At 41.4% G+C, this 24,852-nt stretch overlaps 1 protein-coding gene across 1 annotated transcript; it reads right to left on the bottom strand.

Annotated features, from left to right (window-relative positions):
* Window positions 1-627: 627 nt before the first annotated feature.
* On the bottom strand, window positions 628-24,569 carry BTNL9 (butyrophilin like 9). Its single transcript, XM_007083053.3, has 10 exons — window positions 24,443-24,569; window positions 22,526-22,873; window positions 19,417-19,698; window positions 14,720-14,848; window positions 14,504-14,536; window positions 14,179-14,199; window positions 4,929-4,949; window positions 4,639-4,665; window positions 2,232-2,258; window positions 628-1,376 (listed from the first exon to the last, which is right to left on the bottom strand). The coding sequence occupies exons 1-10, from the start codon at window positions 24,552-24,554 to the stop codon at window positions 751-753; spliced, it is 1,626 nt and encodes a 541-aa protein (XP_007083115.2). The 5' UTR covers window positions 24,555-24,569; the 3' UTR covers window positions 628-750.
* Window positions 24,570-24,852: the final 283 nt, after the last annotated feature.

The following is a 24,852-nucleotide window of genomic DNA, read 5'->3' as shown; positions in this document are numbered from 1 at the left end:
GAGAAACCTCTCGGCACACTTAGGGAATTTTCTTATTTGCTCAATTCCTTGTTGATCAATTCTTGTCATTATTCATTATAATGTTCAAGCTGTCTCATAACTGGCTAGTGGAGCCTCTTCATCCTAGTTCCTATGTCCCCATCAGTTTCTGAGCACATTTGAATACACAATGTTCCAGATTCACCTGTACTTTCTCTGCTCCAACCCTGGAATCAGCCATTTCTCCAAGTTCATTTCAGTGAGAAATGCCATTTAACACTGGGATCTAAGCCCTAAGAGAACTCATTGCTTATGAAGTGTCATTGCTTCTAGACATTTTAGAACTAGAAAACATACACAAAAAGTATAAAAAATATACAAGCTAACAGATTCTTCTTATCCAGTCCAGTAAGATTTCCCTCCACCTTTCCTCCATTCCAGTTTCTTTCTGGTCTTCCACAGTGCATACTGTGGCTAATGACAGCATGAATTTATTATTATTCATTTGCTTTTTCTTACCATCCACACAAACAAGCTTTGGAATTGCCTCTTTTTCTTAAAGAAAATCGTGTGTGTGTGTGTGTGTGTATTTATATGTATATATGTGTATACACACACATATAAACAAAGGTTCCTCTTTTTGTTCCCTTTCTGCTGTGCTGAGTCTTTAGCCTTTGCTGACATTTTTGTGATGCTTCCTCCGTAAAAGGGGGAGAGCAAAAAGTATCCAGGAAGCCGCCAAAGACCCAGACCCGCAGGCAAAAGAGTGCCTCACTCTAGGCCCAGGGTGGGATCTGTGGGCTCATAGGGCTGTAACCAGGTGTCACGGTCATCCTCTTCCAGGTCTTGTGTCCCCCTAATAGGCAATGGACAGATGGTTAGGGGATCCGGGTGTTCACCACCGTCGTGAGCTCTGGGCCTGAAATACGCACAGAGCATGCCTGAGAAGGTGTCGGTAAAGGTGAAGATGTGGGAGCCGTCGGACACGTTGAAGAAGGACAGTTTTCCTGCCTCCCAGTCCAGGAAGATGCCCACACGCCGGGGCGGCACGCGCAGGGTGAGTGCGATGCGGTGTGGGTCCAGGACGAAGTACTCACAGTGGTTCCACAGCCCCATCACCCAGTAACCGCTGGCCGGGCTTAGGCGCACTGGCCCCAAGCGGGGAACTGCAGCCAGACACACACCCAGGAACCAGCGGCTGCGCCGTCCCACATACACTTCCCAGTAGTGTCGGCCAGTTGAGAAGCGCTCACAGCTCAGCACGCACGTCTGCTCAGAGAACCGCTGCTGGTCCCCCGCCACAGAGCCGGACACTGCTGTGCAAGAGGACACGCTCTTGCCATCCCCGGAGACCTCCAGGCTGCGGTGCGCCGAGGCCGGATCAAGGGTTACATGCACTGTGCAGAGGCACGGGTTTAAGGTTTGTGGAGGACGGTTCTGGGCCCTGCCTGTCCCCTTCCCTGACAAGTAAACCGTAGTGCTCCTGGTGGTCATTCCCACCCTAAAACCACCCCTGTTTACTGAAGCAGCTTGCAAGTCACTCCTGAGCACCTGAAAGCCGCAGGAGGAATCATATTTCTTTCCTGAAGCTTCCTGAATGCCATACTAGGTGCCACGGAGAGCAGAGATAGAAAACAAGATAGATTTGTGGAGATGGAGGCAGGCTCACTTCTCCCAACTCCTGGTCAAGGTGAAGAGGCTCCTGGCTGGTCCAATTCCTGGATGCCACCACTCTGTGTGACCTTGAGATCATCATGTGAACTCTGAGCCTCAGTTTTATAGCAATGTTAGGATTTTAAAATGGAAAGGGACCTCTGAGATCATCTGGTCCAGTGCCCTGCACTTCAACACCTCACCCCTCAAAGCACACCCATTTGATAGATGAGAACCTTAAGGATTTCTTTCAGATAAGAGGTTCCTACAAACAGGCCCTAGCAGCCTTCCTGCCAGATGAAAACAAATCTGGTAAAACACAGAAAATGATGTGCTTTTAAAGAAGATATGCGCATGTATGAGTATAATGTGCATGCACAAAAATGTGCATGTGTGAGTATAATCAGATGTGCACATGCAGTCATGTGTCATGTCGTATGTGTGCAAAGGTAGGATTATGCTGTATGTGTGTGTGTGCATGCAGGCTCCATACTTGGCTCTTGGACAGACCCTTCCTCTAATCTCAGATCTCTCCACCTCCCTTGTGTTTAAAATCCAGCCAACCCAATCACAAGTTACAGTCCCTTGACTTCAGTTACCTGCATATTGTTGGGCTGCTCTCCACTCTGAAACCAAGCAGAAAGGAAAACAGGTTTAGAAATCTGAGCCAGTAACTCTAGAACGTTGAGGGAGACTCAAGATGCATGAGGAATGACACAAACCCAATGATCTCCTTCCTACTGTGACAGGTAGAGTCCAGACTGGTCTGGGTTCACCATGGCATTTCTCTGGGAATTTAGAATTGGGTAGGTGGGTGGTGTCAGTGCTGGGTTATACCAAATCTGTATGCAGTCTAACCTTGTGCTGAGAAAGGCAGGAGAACAAAGGATGTAGGCAAAGAGAACCAATACAGGTGGCTGAGATGCCCTGAAAGTTGCACATGAAGTTTCAATCTGACCAGCAGGCTCAGCCCAAGGGGGCCTGGTTGAACATGGCTGTTGTCTTAACATGTCGTTGAGACATTCTGTCTTGCATCCTTTCTTAATATGAACAATTCTGAGTTGATTTCTGTTTTGTTTTATCTTATTTTGCTTTACAACAGAGAAATCAAATCACAAAATAGCAAAAGTAATAGAAGTTTTCAGAGATTCATAAATTTATAGCAGGGCCTTTCAAACCTGTTTTTACATCAGAATAACTAGTAGAACTTTATTTTTTTTTAAGTTTATTTTGAGAGAGCAAGCTAATGGGGGAGGAGCAGAGAGAGAGGGAGAGAGAGAATCCCAAGAAGGCTCAACACTGTCAGTGCAGAGCCTCATGTGGGGCTCGAACTCCCATGATGTGGGACATCATGACCTGAGCCAAAGTCAGACGTTTGACTGGGCCACTTAGGCACTTTGGATTTTTTAAAAGGATTTTGTAAATTTAACCTAAAATTTAAAATGGACCTAAAAATGTCCGTTCACTTTTAAAAATGTCCATTCACTCCCAGAAAAGGAGAATAACTTGTACTTTTGGGTACAAAAGCCATAGCAGTGAAAACAATGAAGTAATAGGTGGTCAAAATATAGTCCTATCTACACATGGGAACCAAATATTAACTAAGAGCAATACCCACATCAATGGGGAAATCACAGATGATGTAGTAGATGGCGACCTTCAGATGGATTAAAGACATACACATAACACATATAAAGTGAACAGAAGAAAGTGGAAGAGAGTATCTTTGTGACCTAAGTGTGAGGAAGTTTTCCTTCAGTAGAATTTCAAAAACACCTGACATAAGGTAAAAATTTGATGAAGATATATCTGCATAAGAATATTAATCCCTCACTGGTATTAAACATTGTAAATTCCTTCTTTAATCTGTCACCTGCTATCAGCTATGTCCATGGTTTCCTACTGAAAAGAAATAATTAATTTTGATAAAATCTAATTCATCAAATTTTTATCTTATGACTTGAGTTTTTTAAACTTTGTTGGTGATATGAGTATGTATGTACACATGTCTCCTTGAATCAATAAAAGAAAGATAGTAACCTCATACTAAAAATAGCCAAAGGACATGAACTGGCAATATTAAAAAAAGGAAGCCCCGAAAGTCATCTAGCATATGAAGAGATGCCCAAACTTCTTAGTGTCCAGAGAAGGACACACTGAAAGAACAATGAGCAATCACTCATCTCTATTGACAAGCTAACTTAGAAAGCTGGCTCATATGGGATGTAGCATGTGGAACCTCCATGCACTGCCAAGGCAGGATGATGATACTGCCTTTGGGGGATCCCTCTATCCCATATCCCCTCCCCCATGGACCAGCAATTCCCTTCCTGGGTACACATCCCAGAGAAATATCCACATAAAGCCAGAAGGCAACACATTTGAAGCTATTCAGTCAGCAATCTGTGTGGTGGTATGGAGTTAGAGGCAGGCTGGATGTCTGTTCCAAGAAGGTGGCTGGCTAAAATGGAGTACTCCACAGCAAGGAGACATAGACCAGATGTGGTGGCAGGGACGGGTATTAAAACACAGTGATGAGTGAAAAAAGCAAGGAACAGCACAAGACTGTAAATATCATTTACAGAAACTAAAATGCTTGTGCACAAAGAAGAAATTCGCCTTTTGCAAGAATACACACAAAATAAAGCTACACATTAGACTGCTTTATGTAGGGAATGGAAGAAGGTATAGGGGAAAATATTTACATATAGGTCAACATGCCCATTCTAGACCCACAAGTCACAGTCTTTGAGGGTTGGTACCAGGATCTAGATGATTCTGATGTGCAACCATAATTTTCACCAATGGCTTACAATATGCTTACACCTCAGGATGATATGAAAGTAAGAGCAAAACTAGAATATAACTTCTATTAAGTGACATACATTAATGCATGCCATGTGCCTGTGGAATAAACCAGAATGAAGCGTGGTTGGTTAGTCAGAGTGAGTGACTGGGATGTTGAGATGTAAAGTGGACAGTGCGAGGGAGACAGATTTCACTCACCAGCCTGGCCTTCAGCCCTTCTCCAGTCTGAAGCAGTCATGGAAAAATGGAATCAGAACATCAGGTCAGTGCTGCTTCCCTGCTCACACACTGCATTTTGCACCCACCCCTGCCCTTCTCCCCTTTCTCCTGACACCCACATTGCTATCAGCATTTTCTCCCGCCACCCACATTGCTATCAGCATTCCATACTGGGCATCATAGTTGGTTGGGATATGAAAAGAACATACATGGAAAATCAGATGCTAAAAGATAGACAAGAAGAAATAATCCCAAAAGGGGTCACTTACCAAGCTCTTTCTGAAGCTTCCCTGTAAGCAAAACACACAGAGAAAACATCAGTCTTTGGGTAAGGGGAACTACCTTCCCAAGGTAGTTAGGCCACTGGGAAGAGGTTTCTTAGTCTTAAACCACTGCTCACCACATCTCATCTTAGTCTCTGTACCACCAATCTACGGGATTCTTATGCTTCATCCTATTCTTTGCTTTAAGGCAAAAATCTGCACAAGGCTGGAAAAGAAAAACAGGTCCTGATACTAAGGGTCTTCTTTCCAGGGCTCATGTCTGGTTTGAGGGACTACTGCTCTTTTGCCCTGAAATCAGAAACTTTTCCTAGGGAGGAGGTCCTTCATAAGTCCAGGCATTGAACACAGCCTGTGTAAGCCTCAGGGTCACTTACTAGGTACACTATTTAAAAGACTGGAAAGACATCACACTCAATTATTTCCCCTGGCCAGATATTAAGACCTTGATATTTTACCACTACAAATGCATTCCTTTGACTTCTCCACCTTATGTCTCATTTTAAAAGTAAATCATTCTAGCAAGAAGCTTGGGAAGATGGCAGAGGTGGAGGACCCTGAGTTCACCCCATCCCATATTTTCAACTAGACATCATCTACATCCAAGTTAATAAACTGGACAGCAATCTGAAGACTAGCAGAACAAACTCCACAACTAAACACAGAGATGAAGCTGCATCTGAAAGGTTAGGAAGGTCAGAAAGGTAAGGGAGGCTGTCTGTAGGAGAGAAGGAGCTGCACACATGGAAAGAGCAGAGAAATGGGCCCTTACACCAGGGTGTTCACACGTGGAAGAGTGAACCATATTTTAAATATTTTATTTATTTTTAATTTTTAAAATATTTTATTTTAAATTAAAATATTTTAAATATTTTAAAACCATAATATTTGGTTTTAAAAACCAGAGGGACTGAATTCTTTGAGTCTGTAAAACCAGTGGGACTTGGAGTCTGGAGTTTTAAAAGTCAGCTGACTCAGTTCTGGGCAAGTCCAAGGGTGAGTGATAGTTGGGTCACTGCCCTTAAGGAGACAGCAGCCCACACAGAGAGGCAACATAAAAATCACAGTTTACACAACACTGGAGACAAGCAGGAGACAGAGCTGTTCATACTGATTTCAGAGCATGTTAGGGGACTTCAAAAATGAGAGAGCTGGAAGATGCCATTTTCCTTCCCCAAATGCCAGCATAAACACAGAGCCACCTATGGGAGACAGGGCTGCACACTTTCTATAAAACCCACTAGCAGTATGCCATGTCCACAAGTTCTCCTGGGGACTAGCACACACCAACCAACTTACTAGCTTTGATCCTGGGCTCAGGGAAAATTTTGTTAAGCCATGTCACCTCCAGTCATACATCCCCAACCACTGTTGAGCACAAGTACCAGCCATGCCCAGCCATCCTTACTCTCTTGCCCAGGCTTTTGCCCCTAGAAACCCCATAACATAGCCACCAGCCCCTGGAGTGTTTCAGGGCATCTGGCATAGGATTAGTGATCCAGCACAAACTTTGCTAGCATTGTCACCCGGCTCCCAAGTTCCCCAGCAGTCATGCCCCCTTAGAGTTGACCTGCCTGGGTCCTACTAACATCACAGAGAGCAACAACAGCCCACAACAGGCAGCTAATTAGAGAAGACAACTACACTGAAAGGAAAAGTGACTCAAGACACAACAGCAGGACATAAATAACACATATTGGATACTCTCATGAACTGCCAGGTGTAGTGAAGAGGGGACAATGTACTGCAGGACACTCCAGGACCCCTTCTTCATAAAGTCACTACTTCCAAATTCAGAAGACACAGTTGAATTTCTTGAATAGAAGGAGAGATAAAGAATCTCCCAGACACACAAAAACTAAAGGACTTATGACCACTAAACAAGTTCTGCAAGAAATATTAAAAATGAATCTTTGAAGATGTGGTATATATAAAATGGAATATTACTCAGGCATAAAAAGTGTGAAATCATTTGCAATGACATGGATGGAGGTGGAGGGTATACCATATGATTTCACTCCTGTGTGGAATTTAAGAAACATAACAAAGAAGGAAAGGGAAAAAAATAAGAGAGATAAAGGCAAACCAAGAAACAGATGTTAATTATAGAGAATAAACTGATGGCTACCAAGAGGAAATGGATGGAGGAGGGGTTAAATAGGTGATGGGGAATAGGGGATGTACTTAATATGATGACCACCAGGTGTTGTATGGAAGTGTTGAATCTGTTGAATCACTATATTCTTCAGCTGAAACTAATATTACAACATATGTTTACTAACTGAACCTAAACAAACACAAAAACAAAAAGACATAAGATGACAGAATGGTTAAAAAGGAAGACCCATCTGGGGGCATCTAGGTGGCTCAGTCGATTAAGCATCTGACTTCAGCTCAGGTCATGATCTCATGGTTCATGGGTTCAAGGCCCATGTTGGGCTCTGTGCTGACATCTCAGCATCCATGTTCATTAGGGAATTTGGTCTGTAGTTCTCCTTTTTAGTGGGGTCTTTGGTTTTGCAATCAAGTTAATGCTGGCTTCATACAATGAGTTTGCAACTTTTCCTTTTATTTCTATTTTGCTATTTATGCTTTGCTGTGCAGAAGCTTTTTATTTTGATGAGTTCCCAGTAGTTCATTTTTGCTTTTGTTTCCCTTGCCTCCATAGACGTGCTGAGTAAGAAGTTGCTGCGGCCAAGATCAAAGAGGTTTTTGCCTGTTTTCTCCTCAAGGATTTTGATGGCTTCCTGTCTTACATTTAGGTCTTTCATCCATTTTGAGTTTATTTTTGTAATACACATTCTTTTCAAGTCCGCACAGGATATTCTCCAGAATAGATCACATATTAGCCCACAACACAACCCTCAACAAATTCAAGATTGAAATCATACCGTGCAACTTTTATGACCATAATGCTATGAAACTAGAAAACAACCACAAGAAAAAAATATGGAAAGACTACAAATACATGGAGGTTAAACAGCATGATACTAAACAATGAATTTCTGGTCAACCAGAAATCAAAGAAGAAATTTAAAAAGTACATGGAAACAGATGAAAATGAAACCACAATGGGCCAAAACTTCTTGGATACTGCAAAACTGGTTCTAAGAGGGAAGTTGAGAGCAATACAGACCTACCTCATGAAGCAAGAAAAAGCTCAAACAGCCTAACCGTGCACCAAAGAGGTTAGAGAAAGAACAACAAACAAAACCTAAAACCAAAAGAAGGAAATAAATAATAAAAATTAGAAAATAATTAGGTGATATAGAAACTACAAAAACCATAGAACAGATTAATAAAACCAGAAGCTGGTTCTTTGAAAAAAAATCCATAAAATTTATAGCTCTTTATCCAGACTTATCAAGAAAAAAATAGGACTCAAATAAATAAATCACAATTGAGAGAAGAGAAAGAACAACCAACACCACAGAAATACAGTCATAAGAGAATATAATGAAAAATTGGACAAACAACAAATTGGACAATGTAGAAGAAATGGATAAATTTCTAGAAATATATAAACTACCAAAACTGAAACTGAAGGAAATAGAAAATTTGAACAGACTAATAACCAGCAAAGAAATTGAATCAGTGATCAAAAAAAATCCCAACAAATAGAAGTCCAGAACCAGATGGCTTCACAGGAGAATTCTACCAAACATATAAAGAAGGGTTGATTTGGCCATACTTTTGTGTGTCCAATTCTGGGTTCTCTATTCCATTCCATTGGTCTATGTGTCTCTTTTTGTGCCAATACCATACTGTCTTGATGATTACAGCTTTGTAGTACAGGCTAAAATCCGGAATTGTGATGCTTCCAGCTTTGGTTTTCTTTTTCCACATTACTTTGGCTATTCAGGGTCTTTTGTGGTTCCATACAAATTTTAGGATTGCTTGTTCTAGCTCTGAGAAGAATTCTGGTGCTATTTTGATTGGGATTGCACTGAACGTGTAGATTGCATTGGGTAGTATGGACATTTTAACAATATTTGTTTTTCCTGTTCATGAGCATGGAATGCTTTTCCTTTTCTTTGTGTCTTCTTCAATTTCTTTCATAAGTTTTCTATAGTTTCCAGGATACAGATCTTTTACATCTTTGGCTAGGTTTATTCCTAGGTATTTTATGGTTCTTGATGCATTTGTAAATGGAATTGGTTCCTTGATATCTCTTTCTTTTTTTAATGTTTATTTATTTTTGAGAAAGAGAGAGACAGAGAGCAAGCAGTGGAGGGACAGAGAGAGAGGGAGATACAGAATCTGAATCAGGCTCCAGACTCTGAGTCATCAGCACATGCCTGATGTGGGGATAGAGCCCACAAACCATGAGATCATGACCTGAACTGAAGTCAAATGCTTAATTGACTGGGCCACCCAGGTGCCCCCCCCCCCCCTTGATATCTGTTTCTGTCACTCCATTATTGGTGTACAGAAATGCAACTGATTTCTGTACACTGATTTTACATCTTGAGACTTTGTTGAATTCATGTATCAGTTCTAGCAGTTTTTGGGTACAGTCTTTCAGGTTTTCCTGAAATGTAGAGTATCATGTAACCTGTGAAGAGTGAAAGTTTGTCTTTTTATTTGCCAATTTGGATGCTTTTTATTTCATTTTGTTGCCTGATTGCTTAGTCTAAGACTTCCAGCACTATGTTAAACAAAAGTTATGACAGTGGACATCCCTGTCATGTTCCTGATCTTAGGGGGAAAGCTCTCAGTTTTTCCCCATTGAGGATGATATTAGCTGTGGGCCTTTCATATATGGCTTTTATGATGTTAAGGTATGTTCCTTCTATCACAACTTTCTTGAAGGTTTTCATTAAGAAAGGATACTGTATTTTGTCAAATGCTTTTTCTGCATCTATTGATAAGATCATATGGTTCATATCCTTCTATTAATGTGATGTATCACATTGATTGATTTGCAGATATTGAACCAGCCCTGCAGCCTAGTAATGAATCTCACCTGATCATGTGCTATCAACAACAGTCAAATTATGGAAAGAGCCCAAATGTCCATAAACTGATGAATGGATAATGAAGATGTGGCATATACATACATACAATGGAGTACTACTTGGCAATAAAAAATAATGAAATCTTAACTTTTGCAACAACATGGATGGAACTGGAGGGTATTATGCTAAGTGAAATAAGTCAGTCAGAGAAAGACAGATATCATATGTTTTCACTCATATGTGGAATTTGAGAAACTTAACAGAAAACCATGGGGGAAGGGAAGGAAAAAAATAGCCACAAACTGAGACAGGGCCAAACCATAAGAGACTCTTAAATATAGAGAATAAACTGAGGGTTGACGGAAGAGGGTAGGGTGGAGGGTAAAATGAGTGACAGGCATTGAGAAAGGCCCTTGTTGGGATGAGCACTGGGTGTTGTATGTAGGTGATGAATCATGGGAATCTATTTCTGAAGCCAAGAGCACACTGTATATTCCGTATGTTAGCTAACTTGACAATAAATTATATTTTTAAAAAAGTTAAAAAAAAAAGAGTTAATACCTATTCTTTTCAAACTGTTCCAAAAAATATAAAAGAAAACTTCCAAATTCATTCCATGAGGGCAGTATTACCTTGATGCCAAAACCAGATAAAGACACCACGGAAAAAAAGAGAGACAGAGACAGACGGAGAACTACAGGCCAATATTTCTGATGAACATAGATGCAAAAATCCTCAACAAAATCCTAGCAAACCAAATCCAATAGTACTTTTAAAAAATCATTCACCATGATCAAGTGAGATTTATTCCTGGGCTGCAAGGGCACCATATTCACAAAGCAATCAATGTGATGCATCACATCAATAAGAAAAAAGATAAGAACCATATGAGCCTTTCAATAGATTCATAAAAAGCATTTGACAAAGTACAACATCCACGCATGACAAAAACCCTCAACAAAATAGGTTTAGAGATAACATGCTTCCACATAATAAAGGCCATCTATGAAAAATCCACAGCTAATATCATCCTTAATGGGGAAAAATTGAGAACTTTTCTTCTACGGTCAGGAACAAGACAGGGATGTCCACTCTCAGCACTGTTATTTAACATAATCCTGGAAGTCCTAGCCTCAGTAATCAGACAACAAAAAGAAATAAAAGGAATCTAAACTGGTAAGGAAGTAGTAAGACTTTACCATTTGCAGATGACATGGTACTCTATATAGAAAACCCAAAAGACTCCACGAAAAAACTGCTAGAACTGATAAAAGAATTCAGTAAAGTGTCACAGTGTAACAAATCAACACATAGAAACCTGTTGCACTTCTATACACCAAGAATGAAGCACCAGAAATAAATTAAGGAATCAGTTCCATTTATAATTGTGCCAACATCAATAAGATACTTAGAGGGGCATCTGGGTGGCTCAGTCAGTTGAGTGTCCGACTTCGGCTCAGGTCATGACCTCACAGTTTGTGGGTTCGAGCCCTACATCGGGCCCTGTGCTGACAGCCCAGAGCCTGGAGCCTGCTTCCGATTCTGTGTGTGTCTCTCTCTCTGCCCCTCCTCTGCTCATGCTCTGTCTCTCTCTCTCTCTCTCAAAAATAAATAAACATAAAAAAATTTTTAATAAGATACTTAGAAATAAACCTACCCAAAGAGATAAAAGAACTGTATTCTGAAAACTATAAAACACTGATGAAAGAAATTTAAGATGACACAAAGAAATGGATACACATTTCATACTCATGGATTGGAAGAACAAATATTGTTAAAATGTCTATACTACCCAAAGCAATCTACACATTTGATGCAATCCATGTCAAAATATCAACAGCATTTTTCACAGATCTAGTACAAACAATACTAAATTTTGTGTGAAACCATGAAGAATAGCCAAAGATATCTTGAAAAGGAAAAGCAAAGCTAGGTGAATCACAATTCTGGACTTCATGTTATATTACGAAGCTGTAGTAATCAAAACAGTATGGTATTGGCACAAAAATAGACACACAGAGATCAATAGAACAGAACAGAAAACTCATAAGTGAACCTACAACTATATGGTCAGTTAATCTTCAACAAAGCAGGAAAGAATATCCAATGGGAAAAAAACAGTGTCTTCAACAAATGGTGTTGGGAAAACCAGACAGCAACATGCAAAAGAATGAAATGGACCACTTTCTTACACGATACACAAAAGTAAATTCAAAATGGTTGAAACACTTAACTGTGAGACAGGAAACTATTAAATTCCTAGGAGAACACAGGTAGTAACATTTTTGACATTGGCCACGGCAATTTCTTTCTAGATACATCTCCCAAGGCAAGGAAAACAAAAGCAAAAATAAACTATTGGGACTTCAGCAAAATAAAAAACATCTTCACAATGAAGGAAACAATCAACAAAACTGATTGTTTCGTGAATCTGATAAATTACTCACACTTCCTTGCAAATTAGTATCCAAAATCTATAAAGAACTTATAAAACTCAACAACCCAAAACCAAATAAACATGAATAGACATTTTTTCCAAAGAAGACCAAGACATGGCCAAAAGACACATGAAAATATTCTCAATATCACTCATCATCAGGGAAATACAAATCAAAACCACAATGAGCTATCACACCTATCAGAATGGCTAAAATCAACAACTTAGGAAACAACAGGTGTTGGCAAGGATATGGAGAAAGCGGAACCCTCTTGCACTGTTGATGGGAATGCAAACTGGTGCAGCCACTCTGGAAAACAGTATGGAAATTTATCAGAAAGTTAATAGTATAGACCAATTATGATCCAGCAATTGCACTGCTAGGTAGTTATCCAAAGAATACAATGAATACAATGAATACAAAGAATACAATGCTCATTATTGCAGCATTATTTACTATAGCCATGGAAGCAGCCCAAATGTCCATCAATTGATGAATGGATAAAGAAGAAGTGGTGTGTGTGTGTGTGTGTGTGTGTGTGTGTGTGTAATGTAATATTATTTAGCCATAAAAAGAATGAAATCTTGCCATTTGCAAGACATGGATGAAGCTGCAGAGTATGATGCCAAGCAAAATAAGACAGAGAAAGAGAAATACTGTGTTATTTCACTCATATGTGGAATTTAAGAAACAAAACAAACAAGCAAAAGGTAAATGTAAGAGAGAAAGAGATAAAGACAAATCAAGAAATAGACTGGAACAAACAGAGGGGAGGTCGGTGGGGGTGGGTTAAATAGGTGATGGGGATTAAGGAGTGCACTTGTCAGTATGAGCATTGGGTGATGCATGGATGTGTTGAATCACTATATTGTACACCTGAAATGAATATAACACTATGTTAACTAACTGGAATTAAAAACTTTTTAAAAAAGTAAATCCTCCTAGGGGCGCCTGGGTAGCTCAGTCAGTTGAGCATCTGACTTCAGCTCAACTCATTATCACCCAGTTCATGGGTTCGAGCCCCACATCGGGCTCTGTGCTGAACTCTTGCTCAGAGCCTGGAGCCTGCTTCAGATTCTGTGTCTCCTTCTCTCTCTGCCCCTCCCTTGCTCGTGCTCTCTGTCTCTCAAAAACAAATAAATGTAAAATTAAAAAATTAAAAAGTAAATCCTCCTAGGAAAGGCAACACTATACACTAATTTAGACCAGCGTGTTAATTACTTACTATAGTTGCCCTTCCACAGGACTAGGTGGACTACAACACAAGATTCTGGAACCTCATAATTTTGCCTGGAGTTTTATTGCAGCATGCAAGGTGGTTCCTGAGGTCTTCCCCCCACCCACCCACCCAATCCCCACACCTATTGTGGCTTTCTCCTCCATCTCCCCCTTCCTTTGGATTCACTCTACCCTCCTCTGTTCAGGCACACAGCCCATGGTGCCGAGTTCCTTGGGGAGAAAAGTGAATCTGATAAATTACCCACACTTCCCTGCAAATTAAACGTGCCTCCTTTCTCAGTATCATTTGCATTAAAAAGAGAAAGATATCCTAGGAAGATGAACGTTTAATGGTGGAATTGTAACCGAATCCTATAATTTGCAGGAGAGGGGCTGGCAGGGTTTGTCTGGGGGCGGGTCTGAAGTCAGACATACTTCACTGCTGCACGCGAGTTATTTGGGGGTGGAGAGGTGGGCGGAGCAGAAGGATGGGTTTAGAATTAGATTGTTGCGGTCCATCACTCTCCACAGGGAGCCTAAACTACTGAACACCTTCCACCCCGCACGCATCGGGTTACCCCACTAGTCGGTAGCCTCACTGTGGGCGTGGTACCCAGAACTTACCCAGCTCTTCTGTGAGTCTCCCTAGAGAAAAAACGAAGAAAAGAGGAAAATCTCAATTGATATACACTGAGGCTTCACTTCTCTAAAGTGCACAGACTCGGCCCCAGTGCGTTCTGAGGAACCAAGATGGGCTACACGCGAGGGAGGAGCGGGCTCCGTGGCAGGGGAAGTGGCAAAGCAAACCTCCGCCACCGCGTTTCTGTCTCACTTCCAAGCGCCCCGGGTCTTAAGTACTCGCCTTCCTGAACCAGCAAATTCCCCCTGTCCCCACCACCTTCAGCTAGTTAAGGGTGCGGGCAAAGAGCGCGCCTCTTTCCGTGCTTACCTTTGTCCTTCTCAGCCTGCTCCTTCAACTTTTCTGAAAAGAGGAAAGAAGGGGAGTGCACGTGACGGTACACACTCGCCTGCTGTTTCCAAGGCCCACCCCAGCCCCGCGTTTTCGCAAGACCGCACCTCTTCGGTGCCCTCTCAGCGGGCCTCCTCCTCCACCTTCCTTCCAGCAAAGCCTGAGCCTGGCGGGAGGCCCCACCCTGCCCCGTACCTTGGGACCTACGTTGCTTCTGAAAGAAGTACAGCGCCAGCGTCGAGAGAAAAGCCAGGAGGAATGGCAGTCCCACCAGAGACCCCAGGAAAGCTCTCTTCCAGGGTGAGGTTCCGGGTAAAAATGCATCTGGAAAACACCCCACAAGGAGTTGTTTCGCTTTAGGCACCACTAAATACTAAGTGAGAAGACTATTCTGGACCCAGCGTGCCGGAAATCCTTCCAAGTTGGCAGGCGTTAAACCTTCTGGGCAGCACCATAGCAATCTGTGAAAACGGGCATCGTCAGCGGCCACACCACGCTCTCCCCAGGTAGGACCCTGAGGAATAGTGGCCAGCTCGAACTTGCTTAGTGGAAAAGGGAAATTGAAGGATGTGGAAGGGAGGTAGTGATGGACCCCACCTACTCTCCCAGCTTAGAACTTCTGTGACCATGGCTCTGTCCTCCCTCTACTCTCCACAATTGTCTTATATCTGAAGAACTTGAAAATCCAAGGTGTTGGTATCCAAAGAACAGTGAATTATTGCTCTCTACTGCTAGGGTCAACTCCACAAGTCATTTCATTTTGCCAACTTCTTACAAACACTTGCTTTTACTTCTCATCACACCTTTGGAAGAAATGTTAGCAAAATTGCTTAAGGGTTGACTACCAGTTCCCCCTTGTCCTCCCCAGGCTCACTGAGGAGGCTCTGCCCTGAAGCAAGATGTGGCCCAGGCCCACTCAGACAGGGGCTAGATGGCAAAGAGATACATGGAAAATGGAAGGTAACTCTTTCAAAATTTTTGTGGCAATTTAATGGAATAATTTGGTGTCTGTTAAAGATAATTATTTTTCAAGTGATGATTTTAGTTCAGTGGTCTTTTTAAAAATACATTTTTCTTTTTTATTGTGGTAAAATGTATAACATAAAATTTACCATCTTAACCATTTTTGAGAGTACAATTCAGTGGCATTAAGTTACTTTCACATTGTTGTGGATCATCATCATCATCCATCTCCACAACTCTTTTCAAATTCCCAAACTGACATTCTACTCGTTAAATACTAACTCCCCATTTACCAGCCACCCCAACTCAGTCTCTGGCAACTCCTATTCTACCTTCCATCTCTAAATGAATTTGATGACTCTAGTCACCTTACTGTAAGTGAATCAAACAATATTTGTCCCTTGGTGTCTGGCGTATTTCACAGCATGGAGTTTCCTCAAGAGTTAAAAATAGAACTACCTTATGATCCAGCAACTCACAATTAGATATTTACCCAAGGATACAAAAACAGAATTCAAAGGGATTACATGCACCCGTATGTTTATTGCAGTATTATCAACAATAGCCAAGATATGGAAGCAGCCCAAGTGTCCATTGTCTGATGAATGGATAGAGAAAACATGTATACATATACAATGGAATATTACTCTGCCATAAAAAGGATGAAATCTTGCTATTTGCAAAGACATAGATGGAGCTAGAGAGTATTACGCTAGGTGAAATAAATTAGTCAGAGAAAGAAAAATACCATATGATTTCACTCATGTGTGGAAATTAAAAAACAAAACAAAGGAACAAAGGGAAAAGAAGAGAGAAACAAACTCTTAACTATAGAGAACAAACTAATGGTTACCAGAGGGGAGGTTGGGTGAAGGATGGTTAAATAGGTGATGGGGATTAAGGAGCGCACTTGTCATGATAAGTACATCATCACTGGGTGATGTTTGGAATTGTTGAATCACTATGTTGTACACTTGAAACTAATATAACATTGTATGTTAACTAACTGGAATTAAAGTAAAAACTTTAAAAAAGTTATAGCCTTATTAATATACTATGTATGATATTCAAAAAAGTTGATTTTGTATAATCATTTGCATTAGTGTGCAATATTCATTTTCACTGCTTTTGTGTTTCCTACCTTTATACTGTCATTTTTGATCTCTTCTTTCCACACAAAGATTCCCTTTTAATATGTCTCCCAGGGCTGGTTTAGTAGGTCATTAACTCCTTAAGTTTTTGTTTGTCTGGGAAACTATCTTTCCTTCTATTCTTAATGATAGCCTTGCTAGATAGTGTATTCTTGGCTGCAGATTTTTCCCATTCAGCACTTTGAATAATCATCATTCCCTTTTGGCTTGCAATGTTTCTATTAAAAATCTGCTAACCTTATGGGCTTTCCCTTGTAAGTTATTGACTTCTTTTGTCTTGGTGCTTTTAAGACTTTTTATCACTATATTTTGCAAATTTATTTTTTATTTCTAAAAAAGTTTTTTAATTTTTGTTTATTTTTGAGAGATAGAGAGACGAGCATGAGCGGGGGAGGGGCAGAGAGAGAGAGACAGAGACAGAGACAGAGACAGAGACAGAATCTGAAGCAGGCTTCAGGCTCTGAGCTGTCAGCACAGAGCCCAATGTGGGGTTTGAACCCATAGACTATGAGATCATGACCCGTCTTGATCAGTAATGTCCTTCAGTCTTTTCTCAAGTCCAGTGATTATCCTTATGGTTATTGCTTTAATTTATCTATCAGGTATGTTACTTATTTCTGTTTCACTTAGATCTCTTTGTGATAATTTTCTCTGTCATTTTGTCTGCCTCTCTGTGTCTGTTTCTCTGTGTTAAGAAAGTTAGCTATGTTTTCTGCTTTTGAAAGTTACTTTATGAAGAATCGATCCTGGAGTGCCCTGCAGTACAGTGTCCCCTGTTTACAAGGAACAGGCACTTCAGGAAAACATCCTATGTGTTTTGCTTATGCCTTGCTGTTGAGTTTGAGTCAGTTTTCTTTTCAATGTAGTTGTCTTCCCTCACTCTTCTCTTGTTGTGGGCTATGCTTGCTGTCTGTGACATTAGTGGGACCTAGGCATGCTAGCTGTGATGGACACTTGCGAGTGTGGTGGAGGTGTTAGCAATATTTGCATTGGACCACTTCTCCTATGCCAGATCCCCCGGAGCACTGTGACAGCTGGGAGCTTTCACCAGGCTGGTAGGGAAATGAGGCTGGTCACAGCATTCAATGATGGCTGAGTGTGACTGAGTATGGCCCATGATGGTGGCTTGTGGTGCAGGGCTGGGCACTGCACTGCAGCTGGGCAGGGTAGGCTGTGGAGCTGTGCACCTGTCAGCTGGGTGGGATGCATGTGCAGCTTTAACAAAATTTGCCCTGAACTCTGGGTCAAGACTACAAGTGTCTGTGCAGCCTCACCTCCCACAGATGGCTCTGTGTTTATGCTGGGAGGTGGTGGAGAAAAATGTGCCTGCTAGCTCCCTCATTTTTGGAGAATTCCCCCAACACTCTCTGAAATCATTATGAACAGGTCTGACCTCTGTTTACCCCAACTTTGTGTCAACTGCCTTTTTTTATGTTGCCTCTGTGTGCAAGCTGCTGTCTTTTTAAGTGACCCAGCTGTCACACTTCCAGCTCACCCAATGCCAAATCAGCTGACTTTTAAAGCTCCAGGCTCCAAATCCCACTGTTTTTACAAACTCACAGAATTCAGCCTCTCCAGTTTTTAATGACAAACATTATGGGGAATAGTCTTCCCCATGTGAAATCCCTGGTGTGAGGACTTGTTTCTCTGCCCTCTCTATGTGGGTAACCTCCCTTTGCATTTTTGACCTTCCTAACCTTTCAGCTGCAGCTTCTTCTCTATATTTAATTGTGGAGTTTGTTCTGCAAGTCTTCAGATCACTCTCTGGTTTGTTGACTTGGATGTGGATGATATTTAGTTGTAAATGTGGGATGGGATGAGTTCAGGGTCTTCCAACTCTGTCATTTTCCCAAGTTCCTCTCTTCCTTATGGGTTTCTTAATAACATTTTCTTTTTTCTAGCTTACTTGATTGTCAGAATACAGCATATAATACATATAACATACAAAATGTATGTTAAGCTCCTATTTGTGTTATAAGTAAGGCTGCCAGTCAACAGTAGATTATTAATAGTTAAGTTTTGGGGAGTCAAAAGTGGTCAGCACTCTTAACCCACTGAATTGTTTAAGGTCAACTGTAATATAACTTTATTTATACCAATGAAAAATGCTCCATAGGTTAGGTTTATCCTCAAGACTTAAAACAATTGGTCATGAAAATTAAAACCTTCAGTGTGTGCCTTATAATAAAATTTTGGCCCTAGATAATGGCCTCACCCTTCAGCTCATTGCCTAACCATCTTCTTCCCTGACCTACCACTTTTAAATCCACATACACACCCTACCATGCCCTAGCACACTTCCCTGCTTCATTTTCTGTACAGCACCTAAAATACTTTTTTTTTAGCACCTAACATCCTCTAACCTTACAATATAATTCACTCTTTTATTTGTATTTTCTCCACAGGAATGTGAACCTGAGTGCAAGAGTTCGATATTTATTGAGGGCTCTCAATAAATATCATTTAAGGGATGAAATTAGGAACACATGGGATCTCATGATGACCTCTAATTAATAGTTTCTGGATTTTAGGGCATGGACTTTAGTGCATAAGTTGGTTCCCTGGGGCCTCCCCTGCATACTGTTTGGGTGAGTGGTAGCTGTTGTACTCTTAGTAGGTTCCTGATATCCAAATCACTAACTTTTCAGGTGTCAAGACCAGCCCACCCCATAGACAGCCAGGCCCCAGTACCACTGTGCCCTTTTAGATGGCCTTTGGAACAATGTACAGGGAGAACATGATGAGTAAGAAGATGAGGGTTAGTTGGCACCAACTGACCTGCTATCTGGATGGTGAACTCTTTCTTCTGTATCAGGAGAGAGTTCTGGATGGAGCAGGACACATTACTGTGGGCACCCCCTTGAACAATCACAGATGTCTCCAGATTGAACAGGCCCTGGGCATCCTGGACTATGGCTTCCATCTTTGGAGGCAGGCACTGTCCTTTATGATCTTTCCACTGAGCCTGGGGCTTGGGGTACCAGCCACTGGAACTGCACTTCAGCTGAATGCCTCCCTCCTTGAAGCCCTCAAGGGAGATGTGAGGGTCTGAGCCCATCCCTGGGAAAAGCAAGAAGAGTGGGAAAGATCAGGCTCCTTCCCAGAAGTTGTACATGATGTTCATGCCACCACTCACTATCTGCAGTCATTATAAGGAATCATGACTGTGACTGCTCTTAACACACATGTGGGCTCACAGCCCCCACCTGTGGAATGTAAATTACAGTTTATTTTTAAGTTTATTTATTTATTTATTTTGAGAGACAGAGTATCTGCATGTGCAAGTTGGGGAGGGGCAGACAGAGAGGGAGAGAATTCCAAATAGGTTTCATGTTGTCAGTGTAGAGCCCCACATGGGGCTCAATCCCACAAACCATGATATCATGACCTGAGCCGAAATCAAGAGTTGGATTATTAACCTACTTAGCCACCCAGGTGCCCATAAATGATATTTTAAATTTGTGGTGGCATGTGGGACATGGGAACAGTAGTACCCATGAAGGACATTTGGAAATATTATGGGGGGCTGTTTGGCCAAGAAGAGCTGCTAGAATTTAGTCATATTACATAAGGGACAGTCCCTTGAAGTAAAGAAAAATCCCACCCCAAATTTCAATATATTGTCCTCTGTCTCTCTTGAATCCCACCAGCATTCAAGTGCCTGTGTCACATGCACTCCTTTATTTCTCCATCCTGAGGAGCTAACTTTATATTTTGAATATGCAAAACATTAATATGTTTAGCAACATGCAGAGAATGAAACTAGACCACTTTCTTACACCATTCACAAAAATAAACTCAAAATGGAAAAAGGACCTGAATGTGACACAGGAAACCATCAAAACCCTAGAGGAGGAAGCAGGAAAAAACCTCTCTGACCTCAGCCGCCACAACTTCTTACTCGACACATCTCCAAAGGCAAGGGAATTAAAAGCAAAAATGAACTATTGGGACCTCATGAAGATAAAAAGGTTCTGCACTGCAAAGGAAACAATCAACAAAACTAAAAGGCAACCGACAGAATGGGAAAAGATATTTGCAAATCACATATCGGAAAAATGGTTAGTATCCAAAATCTATAAAGAACTCACCAAACTCCACACCCAAAAAACAAATAATCCAGTGAAGAAATGGGCAGAAAACATGAATAGACACTTCTCTAAAGAAGACATCCAGGTGGCCAACAGACACATGAAAAGATGCTCAACATCGCTCCTCATCAGGGAAACACAAATCAAAACCACACTCAGATACCACCTCATGCCAGTCAGAATGGCTAAAATGAACAAATCAGGAGACTATAGATGCTGGAGAGGATGTGGAGAAACAGGAACCCTCTTGCACTGTTGGTGGGAATGCAAACTGGTGCAGCCACTTTGGAAAACAGTGTGGAGGTTCCTCAAAAAATTAAAAACAGATCTACCCTATTAACCAGCAAAAACACTGCTAAGAATTTACCCAAGGGATACAGGAGTGCTGATGCACAGGGGCACTTTTACCCCAATGTTTATAGCAGCACTTTCAACAATAGCCAAATTATGGAAAGAGCCTAAATGTCCATCAACTGATGAATGGATAAAGAAATTGTGGTTTATATATACAATGGAATACTACTTGGCAATGAGAAAGAATGAAATATGGCCTTTTGTAGCAACATGTATGGAACTGGAGAATGTTATGCTAAGTGAAATAAGTCATACAGAGAAAGACAGACAACATATATTTTCACTGTTATGTGAATCCTGAGAAACTTAACAGAAGACCATGGGGGAGGGGAAGGGGAAAAAAAAGTTGGAGAGAGAGGGAGCCAAACCATAAAAGACTCTTAAAAACTGAAAATAAACTGAGGGTTGATGGGGGGGTGGGATGGAGGGGAGGATGGGTGATGGGCATTGAGGAGGGGACCTGTTGGGATGAGCACTGGGTGTTGTATGGAAACCAATTTGACAATAAATTTCGTATTAAAAAAATAAAAATACATTAACATATTTAAAGAGCCATACTGTAAAAAAAATGTGTACCAGGAAAGCCCCAAACCTTTCTCCATCCTTTCCATCCATTGCACCTTCCCCCCTCTCAGGTAACCAGTTTCATTAGTTCCTAGTGTATCCTTCCTGTGTTCCTTTTGTGCAATGTTTATTTTTCCTCCCACAAAAGTTTATTTTTCCTCCCACAAAAAAGAGTGCTATAGAACTCTTTTGCACCTGTTTTTTTCTCTTGCCAACAACCTAGAAGTCACTCCACATCAGTTCATAGAGCTCCTCCTCATTTTTTCAGCTGCATACTGTGGATCATTCCAATGTGTGACATAGTCAACACCTACGCTTAGATACTAAGGTAGTTTCCACTGTTGTACAATTACAAATGATGTTACAAAGATTAAATTTATATGTATGCCTTTTTCATATTGGAGTTGTAGGAGGTGTATCTTCAGGGTAAACTCCTAGAGATGGGGTTGCAGTTTAAACGGTAGATGTGCAAGCTATCCTGTTAACTATTGCCAAATCCCCCTGCACTGGAGTTTTGCTTTCAACTTCATCATCAGGGTACAGAGCAGAAAGCCTGCTTCCCCTGTATGGTCAAACTGTTGAATTTTTGCCAATCTCTGAGGTAAAATATTGCGCATCAGGGTAGCTTTAATTTACCTTTCTTTCATGATGAGTAAAGGTGATCATCTTTTTATATGTTTAAGGGCCATTTGTATATATTTTTTGTGAACATTTATTTTGTTCATTTGCTAATGAATCTTTCTTTTTAATAGTTTTTTTTTAAATTAGATATATTTTCCCTTTCTCCATGTTTCTCTGTCTACTCTTGAGCAAAGCAAATCTGTCCAAATGGACCCCTTTCTCTGTCTCTCCTACTGGGGCTTGGCTAGGTCACATACCTGCTACCTCCAGCTCCCAGACTGCTTCCCTAGAGAAGTTGCTGGAGAGGAAACGGCACCCATACAGGCCCTCATCAGCAGGAATGATGCCAAGGAGTTGCAGGTTCACACTACCATCCATGATATCATCTTTGAGGAGTTTGGTCCTGTTCTGGAACTGCACCATCTGCTGGCTGTAGAGCTCCTGCCGCCCCTGGTACAGGTGGACCACTTCAGAGGTCCGACTCCGGAACCAGCGGATCTCCATATCCTCAGCATCCAGGTATGGTGACAAGTGGCATGAGAACTCCACTTCTTCCCCCACAAGTGCCAGGATGGATTCCCCAGGGCCTACCACACTGACCTCCTCTAGGATGAGAAGCCAGAAAAACAGCCCAAATCAGTTCTCATCAAAGATAAATTTTTATTACATTCCTTTGCAGCTCAGGAATCTATAGTAAAAAACCCAAATGACAAAAGTAAGACACTTTACAGAACAATGGTCTTGGCTTCTTGAAGAGATAATTGTCACAAATAAGCCAAGTTAAAATATACACAAGGGATATTACAACCAGATACAATGTGTGGTGCTGGAGTGGTAATTTGTTTGAACCAACCCGTTGCAAATGTTGTTTTGGGGACAGTTATGTAAATATAGCCAGGACATTACATGAAAAGAAACCTTTGACCAAAAAAAAAAAAGAGGCAAGTTTCAGAACCATATGTACACTACTCTTTTATTTGATTAAAAAGTGACGTTTGCATAAAAACATGTGCAGGAAAAAAAAAGGCCTGAAATGAGATATACCAAATGGTTGATGGTGATAATTTCTGCATGATGGGAATAGATGTTTTCTTATTTTTTCCTTCTCTGATTTTCTAATTTTTTATAATGCACATGTACAGCTTCTCTAATAACAAAGGTATTAAAATAATCTATGGGGGGCTCCTTGCTTCATGGATTTTCCTATCTAAAGGCCAAATCTTGCCTTCAAGATTTTTATTTATTAGAATTTTATTTGATCACCCTCGTAAATGGTGTCTCCATGTGGTTCTTTTACTCCCTGTTTTTTGAAATTTCCATGAGAATTGCCATTCCTGTAGCAGTCCCTTTGCATATTGTTTCCTGCCACTCAGCATGCCTTCACTCTTCTTTCTGGCTTCACCTTTTCTCATACCTCTTTTTCTTCCTTTGAAGCTCAGCTAAAACCCAATCCCAAAGCTCTCCTTTCATGGATCCTTCCCATCCTTCACTTTGCTCATAGAATATAGTGGTGATTTTTTTTGTTCGTCCCATTTGAGACTCCTTCCTGCCCTCTGGGAATAGCCCTAACACACTTCCTACTAGCTTCCCTTTTCAGATTCTCTCAAGTTGTCTCTTCACCCACACCTGATGCCTGGCCCTCTCCTTGGGGCATGACCTGCCTCAGTTAACACTCCATCTGTCATCTTCTTGAAAAATATATGTCCTTAAAGGGTCCACTCAAACAGTACCTTCTCTCTAGGGTTCTTCTTGGCTTTTTGGAAAAGACAGGTTTGTCTCTTACCTGTGCTCACAAATCTTTGGGTATGTTTCTCTTGCAGCCTTGTTCACATCCCTGAACAAATTTTATGTCACATCTGTCCCCCTCCCTTGACCTTCTTAAGGACCTGGGATGTGCCTCATCATTTTGGTATCCCTGGTTTCCAGCTCAGGGAATTCGAGAATTATGTTTGCATAATTAGTGTATCATCTCTGTTGGCTGCTTCTTTCATGAAAGCTGTTAAGCCTGAGGGCCTTCCTGCCCTTCAAAAGCTATGGCTTATATTTGGGAGTGGAGCACTTGGCATGGCCTGGTAGGGTATGGATTTCAGCTCTGGAAGCACCTGGCAGGAGGGGTGGGCAGAAGTGGAGGTGCACATGGCCTGGCTGGCTGGGCTGCAAGTTTGACACACTACCTGAGTTCATCTCTCCAGGCCAAAGAAGAAGAAGGAGATGTGTGAATAAGAAGAGATTGTTGGTCAGAGGTACTTGCTGGGAGAAGTCTGGCAAGACTGGGAAATCCACCATTTCTTCTTGGCAGTGGGGGCCACCTGGAGAGAAACAAAGAGATGCTGGAATGGATGCAGAGGAGCTGGAACACAGCCCAGCAGGCCTGAGGTCTGTTGCTGCCTCAATTATTTTTTATAATTATTTTTTATAATAGTTCTTATTAATCCCAGTGCTTGGCTTCTTTTAAACCATAGTCGGATGTGAGAGCTGTTTCTAATTTTACCAGGTATCACTGCTAGTGGTGTTCCTGGCCATGCTTGGATTCATGGAGCTGCAAGGAGGCAAGGCCAAAGGGTCCCAGAGGAAGCAGCTTCTC

The sequence above is a fragment of the Panthera tigris genome, chromosome A1 (genome assembly GCF_018350195.1).
Source record: "Panthera tigris isolate Pti1 chromosome A1, P.tigris_Pti1_mat1.1, whole genome shotgun sequence".
Lineage (NCBI taxonomy): Eukaryota > Metazoa > Chordata > Mammalia > Carnivora > Felidae > Panthera > Panthera tigris.
This window is presented reverse-complemented; position numbering and strand designations above follow the sequence as displayed.

Bases quoted from the DNA above. Each gene is read 5' to 3' on its own strand.
- BTNL9 (XM_007083053.3), bottom strand. From the start codon at position 24,554: ATGGTGGATTTCCCAGTCTTGCCAGACTTCTCCCAGCAAGTACCTCTG. The intron at 14,849-19,416 runs GTCAGTTGGTGC...GGTGTTTTCCAG, and splicing joins GTTCACCATCCAGATAGCAG to ATGCATTTTTACCCGGAACC. The intron at 14,537-14,719 runs GTACGGGGCAGG...TCCTCTTTTCAG, and splicing joins GAAGCAACGTAGGTCCCAAG to AAAAGTTGAAGGAGCAGGCT.